The sequence below is a fragment of the Panthera onca genome, chromosome B2, assembly GCF_046562875.1.
Source record: "Panthera onca isolate mPanOnc1 chromosome B2, mPanOnc1 haplotype 2, whole genome shotgun sequence".
In the NCBI taxonomy this organism is placed as follows: Eukaryota; Metazoa; Chordata; class Mammalia; order Carnivora; family Felidae; genus Panthera; species Panthera onca.
In genome coordinates, this window is record NC_138343.1 from 31,025,473 (window position 1) to 31,040,401 (window position 14,929).

At 35.2% G+C, this 14,929-nt stretch overlaps 1 protein-coding gene across 1 annotated transcript in view; it reads right to left on the minus strand.

The window, feature by feature from the left end:
• LOC132666288 (uncharacterized) overlaps positions 1 to 14,929 on the minus strand; it is a 175,568-nt gene that overhangs the window by 70,400 nt on the left and 90,239 nt on the right. The window contains exons 16-17 of the mRNA XM_078446785.2: positions 14,411 to 14,431; positions 14,037 to 14,057 (exon numbers count right to left, since the gene is read on the minus strand). Of these exons, the coding sequence (XP_078302911.2) occupies positions 14,037 to 14,057; positions 14,411 to 14,431 (42 nt within the window). The remainder of the gene's footprint in view (positions 1 to 14,036; positions 14,058 to 14,410; positions 14,432 to 14,929) is intronic.

Here is a 14,929-nt window from a genome sequence, read left to right on the forward strand (position 1 = left end):
CTTTCTTTCTCCTGGCTTTAGGCTTCTTTTGTTTTTCTTTTTCTAGCTCCTTTATGTGTGAGGTTAGATTTTTGTAATTTTCTTGATTCTTGAGGTGAATCTGTATTACTATAAACTTTTCTCTTAGAATTACTTTTGCTGAATCCAAGTGGTTTTGAATCATTTTTTTCATTTTCATTTGGTTCCATTAGTTTTTTATTTCTTCTTTGATCTACTGGTTGACCCATTTTGTCACTTATTTTCTGGTTGTTTCTGAAGATTCTCTGATCCTTTCTCATCTTTCTTGCTCTCATGGTTTTATGTTTTTCTTTAGTGATGTATTTGGATTTCTTTCTCTTTATTCCTTGCATATTTATTGTGGTTTTTGATATAGGTTTACCATTAGGTTTAAGTGGCATGTCATACAACCTCCATGTCATTTAACCTCCATGTATTTTTGGTTTTCCAGCCTTTTTCTTGTGGTTGACCTCTAGTTTCATAGTGTTGAGGCCAGAAAAGATGCATGGTATGACTTCAATCTTCTGAAATATGTTGCAGCTTCTTTTGTGGCCTAATATGTTATCTATTCTGGAGAATGTTCCACCTATATTTGAAAAGAATGTGTATTCTGCTATTTAAAGATGAAAGGTTCTCAATGTATCTGTTAAATTCAAGTATTCCAGTGTGTCATTCAAAGCTATTATTTCTTTGTTGATTTTCTGTTTAGATGATCTGTCCATTGCTGTAAGGGGAGTGTTAAAGTCTGCACTATTATTGTATATTTTTTTCTTTCTTTCTCTTTCTTTCTTTCTTTCTTTCTTTCTTTCTTTCTTTCTTTCAAAAAGAGAGAGAGAGAGGGAGAGTGAGCAAGGGAGGGGCAGAGAAAAAGAGAGGGAGAGAGAGAATCCCAAGCAGGTCCCACACTGTCAGTGTAGAGCCTTGATACAGGTCTCAAACTCATGAACCATGAGATCATTAACTAAGCTGAAATCAAGAGTCAGATACTTAACTGACTGAGTCACCCAGCTGTCCCTACTATTATTGTGTTATTGTAGATTAGTTCCTTTATGTTTGTTATTCATTGTTTTGTGTATTTGGGTGTTTCCGCATTGGTTGCATACAACTTTACAATTGTTATATCTTTTTGTTAGATTGTTCCTTTTATTATCACTTAGTGTCCTTCTTTGTCTCTTGTTTCAGTCTTTGTTTCAAGGTCTTGTTTGTTTGAAATAAGTATTGGTACTCTGGCTTTCTTTTGATATCCATTTGCATAAGTGTTTCTCCATCCTCTCACTTTCAATCTGCAGGTGTCTTTAGGTCTGAAACAAGTCTCCTGTAGACAAAATACAGATGGGTCTTATTTTTAAATCCATTCTGCCACTCTCTCTTTTGATTGAAGCATTTAGTTCATTTAAATTCAAAGTAATTATTGATATGTATTAATTGCCATTTTATTACTTATTTTGTGGTTGTTTCTGAAGATTTTCCCTGATCCTTTCTTATCTTTCTTGTTCTCATGGTTTTCTGTTTTTCTTGAATAGTGTGTTTGGATTTCTTTCTCTTTATTCTTTGCATATTTATTAGTGGTTTTTGATACAGGGTTACCATTAGGTTTGTATATAACCTCTTTTGCATATAATAGTCTGTATTAAGTTGATGCTCATTTAAGTTTGACTCCATTCTTTTCTCCTCTCCTCTCCACATTTTAGGTATATGTGTCATATTTTACATCCTTTAATTTTGTGAGTTCCTTGACTGATATTTTTAATGGAAATATTCATTTTTACTGCTTTTGTGTTTCTTACATCCCTACTGTCATTTCCGGTCTCTCATTTCCACTTAGGGAGTCCCATTTAATATTTCTTGAAGGGGTGGTTTAGTGGTCATGAACTCTAATTTCTGTTTGCCTGGGAAACTCTTTAATCTCTCATTTCGTGATAATCTTGCTACATAGAGTATTGTTGGCAGCAGGTTTTTCCCATTTAGCACTTTGAATATATTATGCCACTCCTTTTTGGCTTGGAAGTTTTTTGCTGAAAATCCCTGATGGTCTGTGGGGTATCCTTTGTATGTAACTGTCTTCTTTTGCTTGCTGGTTTTAATATTTTTTCTTTATCACTACTACTTTCCATTTTAATTACAATGTTGTGATTTGGATCTGCTTCCACTGATTTCAATGGGGACTGTCTGTGCCTTCTGCATCTGGATACCTGTTTTCTTCCCCCAGATTTAGGGATGTTCTCAGCTACTATTTCTTCAAAACATTTTCTGCCCCCTTTTCTCTCTCTTCTTCTGGGATTCCTATTGTACAAATGTTATTATATTTGATGGAGTCACTGCATTCCCTAAGTCTATTCTCATTTTGCATAATTCTTTTCTGTCTCTTTTGTTCAGCTTTATAGCTTCCCTTACTATGTCTTCTAGGTCACTGTTTTGTTTCTCTGCGTCTTCAAACCTGTTGTCCATTTCATCAAGCATGTTTCTCATTTTGTTTATTGAGCCTGTCATCTCTGCTATGTTATTTCTTATGTCTGTGTTAATGGTCTCACTGATGTTCTCCATGCTTTTTGTAAGTTCAGCGAGTATCCTTATTATTGCTTTAAATTATCTATCAGGCATATTACATATATCTGTTTTACTTAGTTCTGTGAACATGACCTTGTCCTGTTCTTTCACTTGGTACAAATTCCTCTGTCTTCTCATTTTGTCTAAGTGTCTATGCCCTGTAGTCTCTGTGTTAGGGAAGTCAGCTTTGTCTCCTATTCTCAAGCACAAAGACTCTGAAGAAGAGGTCCGTAGTGCCCTGAGGTGCAGTATACCCTATTCCACAGGGCCTGGAACTTCTGGGAGTGTCTCCAATATATGATGTGTGTGCTCTGTTATGTCCTAGCCACTTTATCCTTCAGGCCAGTCATCTGCAGAGGCTTTTTTTTACCTGTTGTGAGCAGTGTTTGGTCCCTGGTCTGAATGTGGTGTGTTTTTAACTAGGTGTGCTCTGGTCTGCTTATGAAATTAGACTTGTCACTATTGCCACCAAAATGGAGGCTCAACAAAACTCCCAAGTCAGGAGATGCATGTTGGGTAGGGTCTTCTGGGGCAGGCAGCCCCCATTGCTTGGACTGAGGCAAGCATGAGTGGGAAGGGCAGTTCTACCAGTGCATGGGAGGGGTGGCAGGGCTTTGTATAACCTGGTTAGGTTGTAAGTGTTGGTGCTGTGCTGGTTACTCTAGGTGTATTTATGCTGTATTTATGTATTTATGCTGAGGATAAGGGGAGGAAAATGGTGCCTGCCAGTTCCTTTGTTTCTGGAGTTGTTTCTCTGTGAATGTTGCCTTCTGGGACATGCTCCAAGTCAGGCAACTAACCTCCCCACTGTGTGCCCCAGGTGCTCTTCAGATTACTGTTTCCATGCTATACATCCGTGGATTGTTTGCACTGCCTTTTTCCAAGAGCAGCCCAAATGCCCTCTGAGCTCTCACACAGCCAGCACACTGACCTTTAGAACTCTGGTTCTAAAGCACACTGGTGCAAAAATTCATAAAATTTGATCCCTCTAATTTTTGCAAGCTTATTGCTATGGGGATTCTTCTTCCAGTGTTGGCTCCCCTGTGTGCTAGCCGGTCTTTCACCCTTCTCTGTGACCACAACTCCCTCTCCACCACAGTAGCCATGATCTGGTTCTCACTTAAGGTATGTCTCTGCACTTCCTACCTTCTTTGATGTGGCTTCGTCTCTACCTTTAGTTGTACAGTTTGTTCTGCCAGTCTTCAGGTTGATTTCTGGGGTATTTAGGATGATTTGACAGTTATTTTGTTGTATTCATGGGAATAGGTGAGCCTAGGGTCCTCCTAATCTGCCATCATCTTTCCCTTCTCTCTTTTGTTTTCTTGTGCTATTTATTTTCATTTTATTTTATTTTTTTTATATTCGAGTTAGTTAACATTCACTGTAGTCTTAGTTTCAGGAGCAGAATCCAGTGATTCATCTCTTACATATGACACTCAGTACTCATCCCAAAAAGTGCCCTCCTTAATGCCCAATCACCCACTTAACCCCCCCCACCACTAACCCCCTTTTCCAACAACCCTCAGTTTGTTCTCTGTATTTAAGAGTCTCTTATATTTTGCCTCCCTCTCCATTTTTATTTTATTTTTCATCCGCTTATGTTCATCCGCTATGATTCTCCAATTCCACATATCAGAAGAATCATATGATATCTGTCTTTCTCTGACTGACTTATTTTGCTTAGCATAATACCTTCCAGTCCCATCCATGTTGTTGCAGATGGCAAGATTTCATTCTTTTTCATTGCTGTGTATATATATATACACATACACACACACACACACACACACATACACACACACACACACACACACACACACATATATATATATATGTATATATATGTATATATTCTTTTTCCATTCATCAGTGGTGGACATTTGCGCTCTTTCCATACTTTTGCTATTGTTGATAGTGCTGCTATAAACATTGGGGTGCATGTGCCCCTTCAAATCAGCATTTTTGTACCCTTTGGATAAATTCCTAGTAATGTAGTTGCTAGGTCATAGGGTAGTTCTCTTGAAAATTTTTGAGGAATCTCCATATGGTTTTCCAGAATGCCTGCACCAGTTTGCATTCCCACCATCAGTGCAAAAGTGTTCCCCTTTCTCTATATCCTGGCCAATATCTGTTGTTTCCCGAGTTGTTAATTTTAGCCATCTGACAGGTGTGAGGTGGTATCTCACTGTGGTTTTAATTTGAATTTCCCTGAGGATGAATGCTGCTGAGCATCTTTTCATGTGTCCATTAGCCATCTGGATGTCTTCTTTGGAAAAGTGTCTGTTCATGTCTTCTGCCTATTTTTCCACTGGATTACTTGTTTTTAGGGGAATGTTGAGTTTGGTAAGTACTTTATAGATTTTGGATACTAACCCTTTGTCTGATATGTCATTTGCAAATATCTTCTCCCATCTGTCGGTTGCCTTCTAGTTTAATTGATTGTTCCCTTTGCTGTGCAGAAGGTTTTCATCTTGATGAGGTCCCAATAGTTCATTTTTGCTTTTGTTTCCCTTGCCTCCAGAGACATGTCAAGTAGGAAGTTGCTGCAGCTTAGGTCAAAGAGGTTGTTGCCTGTTTTCTCCTCTAGGATTTTGATGGTTTCCTGTCTCACATTTAGGTCTTTCATACATTATGAATTTATTTTTGTGTATAGGGTAATAAAGCTGTTCAATTTCATTCTTCTGCCTGTTGCTGTATAGTTCTATCAGCACCATTTACTAGAGTCTCTATAAACTCTTTTTTCAATCGGATACTCTTTCTTGCTTTGTTGAAGATTAGTTTGCAGTATATTTGTGGGTCTTATACAGGGTTCTGTATTCTATTCCATCAATCTATGTGCCTGTATTCATGCCAATACCATACCGTCTTGATGACTAAAGCTTGGTAATATAGGTTAAAGTCCAGGATTTTGATGCTCCCAGTTTTGGTTTTCTTTTCCAACATTATTTTGGCTATTTTGGTCTTTTCTGGTCCCATAAAAATTTTAAGACTGTTCATTCTAGCTCTGTGAAGAATGCTGGTGTTATTTTGATAGGGGTTGCATTGAATGCATTGAATTGCTCTGGGTAGTATCAACATTTTAACAATATTTGTTCTTCAGATCCATGAGTGTGGAATGCTTTTCCATTGCTTTGTGTGTTTTTCAATTCCTTCATAAGATTTCTATAGTTTTCAGCATACAGATCTTTTGCCTGTTTGGTTAGGTTTATTTCTAGGTATCTTATGGTTTTGGGTACAATTGTAAATGAGATCAATTCTTTGATATCTTTTTCTGCTGATTCATTATTGGTGTATAAAATGCAACTGATTTCTGTACATTGATTTTACATGCTGCAACTCTGCTGAATTCATGTATCAGCTCTAGCAGTTTTTGGGTGGAGTCTTTTGGGTTTTCCACATGGAGTAACATGTCACCTGTGAAGAGTGAAAAGTTTGACTTCTTCGTTGCTGATTTGATGCCTTTCATTTCTTTTTGTTGCCTGATTGCTGAGGCTAGGATTTCCAACACTATGTTCAACAACAGTGGTGAGAGTAGATTTCCCTGTCATGTTCCTGATCTTAGGGGAAGAGCTCTCAGTTTTTCCCCATTGAGGATGATATTAGCTGTGGGCCTGTCATGTATGGCTTTTATGATGTTAAGATATGTTCTTTCTATCTTGACTTTCTTGAAGGTTTTTATCAAGAAAGGATGCTATGTTTTATTGAAAGCTTTTTCTACATCTATTGAAAGGATCATATGGTTCTTATTCTTTCTTCTATTAACGTGATGTATCACATTGATTGATTTGCAAATGTTGAACCAGCCCTGCAGCCCAGGAATAAATTTCCCTTGATCATGGTGAATAATTATTTTAATGTACTGTCAAATTCAATTTGCTGGTATCTTGTTGGGAATTTTTGCACCCATCTTCCTCAAGGACCTTGGCCTATAATTCTCCTTGTTAGTGGGGTCTTTGGTTTGGGGATCAAAGTAATGCTGGATTTATAGAATGAGTTTGGAAGCTTTTCCTCCATTTCGATTTTTTGGAGTGGTTTGAGAAGAATAGATACTAACTTTCCTTTAAATATCTGGTAAAATTCCCCTGGAAACCATCTGACTCAGGACTCTTATTTGTTGGGAGATTTTTGATAATCAATTCAATTTCTTTATGGTTATGGCTCTGTTCAAATTTTCTACTTCTTCCCATTTGAGTTTTGGAAGTGTATGAGTGTATAAGAATTTTCCATTTCTTCCATATTGTCCACTTTGTTCGCATATGATTTTTCTTAGTATTCTTGTAATTCTTTGTATTTCTGTATTATTGGTTGTGATCTTTCCTCTTTCATATGTAATTTTATTTTGGGGGATCCTCTGTCTTTTCTTTTTGAGAAGTCTGATTAGGAGTTTATCAATTTTGTGTATTCATTCAAAAAGCCAGCTCTTAGTTTTATTGATATGTTCTACAAGGTTTTTTGTTTTTGTTTTTTTGATTCTATAACATTTATTTCTGCTACAATCTTTATTATTCATTTTCTGCTGGCTTTGGGCTTTATTTGCTGCTGCTTTTCTAGCTTCTTTAGATGTAAGGTTAGGTTGTGTATTTGGGACCTTTCTTGCTTCCTGAGATAGGCCTGGATTGCAATGTATTTTCCTCTTAGGACTGCCTTTGCTGCATCCTAAAGGGTTTGGGCTGTTGTGTTTTCATTTTCATTGGCTTCCATGTATTTTTAAATTTCTTCTTTAATTTCCTGGTCAACCCATTCATTCTTCAGTAGGATGTTCTTTAACCTCCATGTATTTAGGGGCTTTCCAAACTTTTTCTTTGGTTGATTTCAAGTTTCATAGTGTTGTGATCTGAAAATATACATGGTATGATCTCAATCTTTTTGTACCTGTTGAGGGATGATTTTTGGCCCCATCTGTGATTTATTTTGAAGAATGTTCCATATGTAGTCAAAAAGAATGTGTATTCTACTGCATTAGGATTAAATATTCTGAATATATCTGTTAAGTCCATCTGGTCCAATGTGTCATTGAGAACTGTTGTTTCCTTATTGATTTTTTGCCTAGATGATCTTTCCATTGCTGTTAAATGGAGTATTAAAGTCTTCTACAATTATGGTGCTATTATCAATAATTTTGCTTATATTTGTGATTAATTAATTTATATATTTGGGGGCTTCCACATTGGGTCACAAATATATAATTGTTAGTTTTTCTTGATGGATAGACTCCTTAATTATGATATGCCCTTCTTTATCTCTTGTTATAGTCTTTGTTTCAAAATATAGTTTGTCTAAGTATGACTATTCTGACTTTCTTTTGACATCCAGTAACATGGTAGATGGTTCTCCACCCCCCTCACTTTCAATCTGCAGATGTCCTCATGTCTAAAGTGAGTCTCTTGTAGGCAGCAGCATATGCATGGATCTTATTTTTGCTTATCGATTCTGCTACCCTATGTCTTTTTATTGGGGCATTTAGTCCACTTACATTCAGAGTGATTATTGAAAGATATGAACTCAGTACCATTGTGTTATCTGTAATTTCATGTTTCTGGTGATATTCTCTGGTCCTTTGTAGTCTTTGCTGATTTCCACTCAGAGAATCCCACTTAGAATCTCTTGCAGGGCTGGTTTAGTGGTCACAAACTTCATTTTTTCTTTGTCTGGGAAAGTCTTTACCTCTACTCTATTCAGAATGACAGCCTCTCTGGATAAAGGATTCTTGGCTGCATATTTTTTCCTATCAGCACATTGAATATTTCCTGCCACTCCTTTCTGGCCTCCCAAGTTTCAGAGGACAGGAATGCTACTAACCTTATGTGCTACCTTTGTAGGTTAAGGTCTATTTGTCCCTAGCTGCTTTCAGAATTCTTTCTTTACTTTTGTATATTGCCACTTTCACTATGATATGATATGTCATGTGTTGACCTGTTTTTGTTGATTTAAAGGAAGTTCTCTGTGCCTCTAGGACTTGGATGCCTGTTTCCTTCCCCAGATTAGGGAAGTTCTCAGCTATCATTTGTTCCAATAAACCTTTTGCCCCTTTCTCTCACTCTTCTTCTGGAAGTCTTATGATACAGATAATTGTTTTGTTTCATGGAATCACTTAGTTCTCTAAGTCTCCCCTCATGATCTAGTAATTCCCTTTCCCTCTTTTTTTCAGCCTCATTATTTTCCATAATTTTATCTTCTCTTTCACCTATTCTCTCCTCTACTTCTTCAATCCTGCTGTCACTGTACCTAGTTTACTTTGCATCTCAATTATAGCATTTTGAAATTCATCCTAACTAGTTCTTAGTCTTTGATCTCTGCAGTAAGAGTTTCTCTGGTGTCTTCTATGCTCTTTTCAAGACCAGCTAGTAGTCTGATGACTGTTATCATATATTGTTGTGCAGATATATTAATTTTATCTGTTTTGAGCAATAAATCAGTGGAAATCAGCAAAGACTACAAAGGACCAGAGTACATCACCAGGAACATGAAATTACAGATAACACAATGGTACAGAGCAACAATCTCTGGTTATGATTTCTTTTTGAACTTTCTTTTGGGGAGAATTTCTCCATTTTGTAATTTTGGCTACATTTCTCTCTTTTGTGTGTTTTAAAAGTGTGTTATGTGTCCTGCACCTTAGAGTACCTTTGTATTAAAAATGGGTCATATACTGCCAGGGCCTGGCACTCATAGAAGTGGTTTTGGTGTATGTGGTATGCACTTTGTTGTTGTGTTTTGGCTACTCTAGCCCACTGCAGAGATCTGCAGAGCTCGGTCCTCTGCAGAGCTCCTTCTTGCTTGTAGTGGTGGAATGTTTGGACCTTCACAGATGTGCTTTAATTTGTTTGTTGAAGTAACCCTGGGGAAAAAAGGAGAGGGGAGTGGGCCTGATCCCATAAAAAGAGAAAAATAAAAGGGGAGAAAAGAAATCCAAATAGAGAATCAAAAAGATATAAGGCTAAATCAAGATAAAGAGGGAGGAAAATAAAGAAGAAGAAGAAAGAAGTTGGAGAAAGAATAGAATAAAAATGCTTGATCAAAAAAATTATATATATAAAATTTATTTTCTATTTCCATGGTTAAAGCACTTAACATAAGATTTACCCTCTTAGCAAAAGTTTAAGTATACAATAGCTATTGTCAATAATAGACCTTAGGTTATACAGTAAATTTCTAGAACTGAATTATTTTGCATAACTGAAACTTTGCACCCTTTGATGGACACCTCTTGATTTTTCTCTTTCTCACCACTTCTTCTTTTAAAATGTTTATTTATTTTTTAAAGAGAGAGAGTGTGGAGGAAGGGGCAGAGAGAGAGAGAGAGGTGGGGGGTGACAGAGGCTCCAAAGTGGTTTCCATTTTGATAGCAGAGAGCCCAATGAGAGGCTCAAACTCACAAATAGTGATGAGCTGAAGTTGGATGCTTAACCAACCCAAGCTCCCCTCTTTCTCACCACTTCTATTTAACATAGTACTAGAAGTCCTAGCCAGAGCAATAGAAAATAAAAAGAAATGGAAGATGTCCAAATCTGAAAGGAAGAAGTAAAATGGTCTCTGCTTGCAGATGATATGAGCTAATATGTCGAAAACCCTAAAGACTTCACAAAACCCTTCACAAAACTATTAGTATTGATAAATGAAGTCAGCAAAGTTACAGGATAGAATATCAACATGCAAAAATCAGTTGCATTTGTATACACTAATAATGATTTACCTGAAAAGGAAATTAAGAAACTATATCATTTACAATTGTATCAAAAAGATAAAAATACTTAGGAATAAACTTAATCAAGAAGGTAAAAATACTTATATAGTGAAAACTTTAAAACACTGATGAAAGAAATTAAAGAAGACACATATAAAAGGAAGGATATTTATTTTCATGAATTGGAAGAATTAATATTGTTAAAATGTCTGTATTACCCAAAGCAATCTGATCTACAGGTTCAATTTAATCCCCATCAAAATCCCAATGACATCTTTTTCCCCCAGAAAATAATGCTAAACTTGATATGGAACTACAGAAGACCTTGAATAGCCAAAGAAATTTTGGGCAATAACAAAGCTGGAGGAATACACTTTCTAATTTCCAAATATAATACAAAACTATAGTGTGATACTGGTATAAAAATGGATATACAGACAATGGAACAGAACAAAGTCCAGAAATAATCTCACGCATATATGGTTAACTGATCTTTGACAAGAGTACCAAGAACACACAGTGGGGAAAGAATAGTTTCCTCAATCAGTGATGTTGGGAAAAGTGGATATCCACATATTAAATAATGAAGTAGTTTTCACCAACAAATTAGGAGAAAATTTTGCCAATTATGTATCTGATAAATGTCCAAAATATTAAAGGAACTCATACAACTCAACAACAATAACAACCCAAAATAAGCAGATTAAAAAATAAACAAAGGCCCTGGACAGATATTTCTCAAAAGAAGACATACAAATGGCCAACATGTATGAAAATGTTTTCAATGTCACTAATAATCAGGAAAATGCAAATAAAAACCACAATGAGATAGAACTTTACATCTGTTTTAATGGCATATATATATATATATATACATATATATATGTATACATATATATATATGAAGGGACCCTTCATACACTATTGGTGGGAATGTAAATTCTACAGCTACTATAGAAAACACAATGGAGTTTTCTCAAGAAGCGAAAAATGAAACCACCAAATGATCCATCAATCCTAATTCTAGTATTATCCAAAAAATTGAAATCAGTATCTCAAAGAGAACCCTGCACCCCCATGTTTACTGCAGCATTATTCACAGTAGCCAATTCATGGAAGCAATATAATGATAAATGAATGGATAAAGAATATGTGGAATATATACACAATTGAGTATTATTCTGCCATTAGAAGACAATCCTGCTGTTTGTGACATGAATAAAATCAGAGGACATTATGCTAAGTGAAGTAAGTTAGACATAGAAGTACAAATACCGCATGATCTTAATTACATGTAAAATCTAAAATAGCCAAGCTCATAATAGCAAGAGTGGAATGGTGATTGCCAGGGGCTAAGGAGGGAGAAATAGGGAGATATTAATTAGTCAAAGGGTACAACTTTTGGTTATATAAAATGAATAAGTCCTAGAGTTCTGTGCAGCATAGTGCCTATGGTCAACAATATTGTATTGTATGCTTCAAAATGTGTTTCAAGGGTAGATCTTACACTAAGTGTTCTTATTACCAAAAAGAAAAAAAAAAGAGATTGAGAGAGAGAGAGATAAAGAAGAGAGATGAAACTTTTGATGGTTAATGGCATATATTGTGGTGATGGTTTCATGGATGTATACTTATCTCCAAATTCATAAGTTGGGTACATAAATTATGTACAGCTTTTGGGATGTCTAAAAATTTAAAATAGAAAAAACAAATACCATTACAGATAAATAATAAAATCAGTAAAAAAAACAAACAAAAAGAATATAGTAGAACATGGAATATTAAGAAGTAATTCTAATGAGTCAAATAGCTGCTGTAGGAAATTGATGTACCTTACTATAATTCCATAACATTTTAAAATTATGTATGTAATTGGTTGAACAATAAAAATATTAGAGGAAAGCCCCAAATATCAGTAATTTTAAAAATCTTTTGTATGAATTCACAATGTAATAAAACACGATAAGATTTCCAAAGTTTATAAAGACACAATTTATTCCATGTCTTCTTTGTCCATTCATCAGTCAATGGGTATTTGGCTATTCCATAATTTTGGCTATTGTTGATAATGCTGCTATAAACACTGGGTGCATGTTTTCCTATTTTGATTACAGTGTACACATACTTTTAAGTTCTTTTCTACCTTTTATTACATTGTAGAGTCTAGACTTAACCATCTTCACAGTTGTCATTCCTAATTATAATATAATAGTAAGTGGGATTATTTAACTACATTCTGCTTAGCTATTCCTCTAGAGCTATGTGTTTAAGATCTTTGCTAGATTTTGTTGTAGTATACAGTATTTTCTCTTAAAAACATGAATATATCTATTTCCTTATAACCCCACCAACACTGAGTTTTGTTAATCTAAAAATGATAGATATTAAGTCATTGCATATTTAAGTCATATTTCCTTAGCAAAAGTAGAGACTTAATAGTTCTATTTCTGTTACCATTTTCTGTTATATGAATTAACTACCTAGGACAACACTTCTCTTATTAGTACCATCTATTAATTAGTACACTTTAATTTTTCCTTAAGATTTTGTTCTATTTATTGAATGCAGAGATTGCTAAGGAATAAATTTTTTTCCCAATAGGAACCAGAAACAGAAATAAGGGAAAAAAAAGAAATTCAAATCTAATGGACTTTGGAAGGTAATTTACTAATGGATGATCAAGTTTCTGGTAAGAACTAAAACCAAAAAGAAAAAAAAACTAAAACCAAAAAGGAAAAAAAAAAGAATATGTTTAGGACATGGGAAGGTATAAAATAAAGGAATTAATATAGGCGTCAGGATTAGAACAAAGTTGTCAGTCATGGACTTCAGTGGGCACCTCACAAAAGAGATATGCAAATAATTTTTTTAATGGGAGATAATTATGTTTTTTAAAAGATAATTAAAAGAGTTGAAAGCTTCCTATCATTTAAAAAGTTGACCCATTTGGTGGCTTTCACTGTGCTTTCTCTTTTTGCTTTTGAAGATATAGGATTTAGCACACTTTTGCATTCTATCCAGTGCAAAGATAAAGTTGAAATTAGGGAAAGTGGTAGGTAGAACATTATGCTCTTTTCCATCACCCCTTTCTTTTTTCTCCAAACTGGACTCTCTTCATTTATAGTATATAGAATATATATTTTTATTTATTTAAAAAATACTTAAGTTTATTTATTTTGAGAGGGAGTGAGCAGTGGAGGGGCAGAGAGAGAGGGAAAGAGAGAGAATTCCAAGCAGACTCTGCACCATCAGCACAGAGCCTGATGTGGGGCTGGAACTCATGAACCGTGAGATCATGACCTGAGTGGAAACCAAGAGTCAGATGCTTAACTGACTGAGTTATAAATTTTTTAATGTTTATTTTTGAGAGAGAGAGAGAGAGAGAGAGAGAGAGAAAGAATGAGTGGAAGAGGGAAGGGAGATGGAGACACAGAATCTGAAGCAGGCTCCAAGCTCTGAGCTGTCAGCATGGAGCCTGACGTGGGGCTTACACTCATGAAAGGTGAGATCATAACCTGAGACGAAGTTGGAAGCTTAACCAACTGAGCCACCCAGGCACCCCTAGAATGTATATTTTTTAAAATGGCTATTAAGTTTTCTGTTGTTCTCTTAGTTAATCAATGCAATTAAATTTTCCTGGATACTATCAGTAATCTACAAAATGCTGACTAATGGGAAATAGTGTGGAATGAGAAGTAATACTAAGATTTGCAGAGCTTGATATGCTAATGATCAGATTTTGCTAAAGGTCTTCATACATTTTGGTGCTCAGAAACCATTCAAACTGAGAAATAGGAATGGAACTTACTGAGGATGCTCTCAATATTTCCTAAAATACAAACACAAATAAATAAATTAGGGTGGTTTGACTGATAGAAGATTAAGGATCTTCTTAACATTCTTATCTCTGTCAAGAATAACACTCCAAACCTTCCAATACTTGGTACTATGAGCCAATGGCAAGAAGTCTTTATCTTTACAGTTAGATTGTATTTATTCTTTTTCATTTTATGAGTACGATTAAAATTTTATGCTAAATAAGTTTCTGAGAAAGGAAGAGAGAAGTTAAAACAAATAAGCACTCTTATATGTGAAAAGCTGAAATTATGTAAGGTAGAGTCTGCAAAAGTTTCTCATAATTCTAAATGGTAAAGGGCATTAGTTAATGAATGCAAAACTTACCTGTTGTTGCTGAATATTTTCCTAAAATAAAACATAAGAGAGTAAGTGTGGTGTGGTTTGCTAGCATGCTTGATAAGAACTTCATTTAGGCTTAAATTATCTTGGGGCACTAATATCAGGTCACTTATATTGATTAAATTCCCATGTGCCAAGCACTTGTATAAGAGATTTATGTGATTGAAATTATTTAATCTTCAGCATCCCTATGATGAAGATTCTGCACATAGAGGTTACCCAAGGTCACACAGCTAATAATTAGTGGAGCCAGAAGCTGCCCCCAAGAATCCAGGATCTAGTCTTGCTTTGAAAATTACTTTTTGGTCAATTTGGCATCATTATGTCAGTATTGGTCTGAGTCTCTTAGACTTTTTTTTTTTGTAATGTTATACTCCCATTTCCTTTATTGTTATTTTTAAGGGTAAACCTGGAACTGGTATCTAGGTTTGTTATACTCTAGAGTCTTCATGTAATTCAATCTATTTCCAATTTTTTTCAAGAGGAGATTTCTACAAAAGGAAT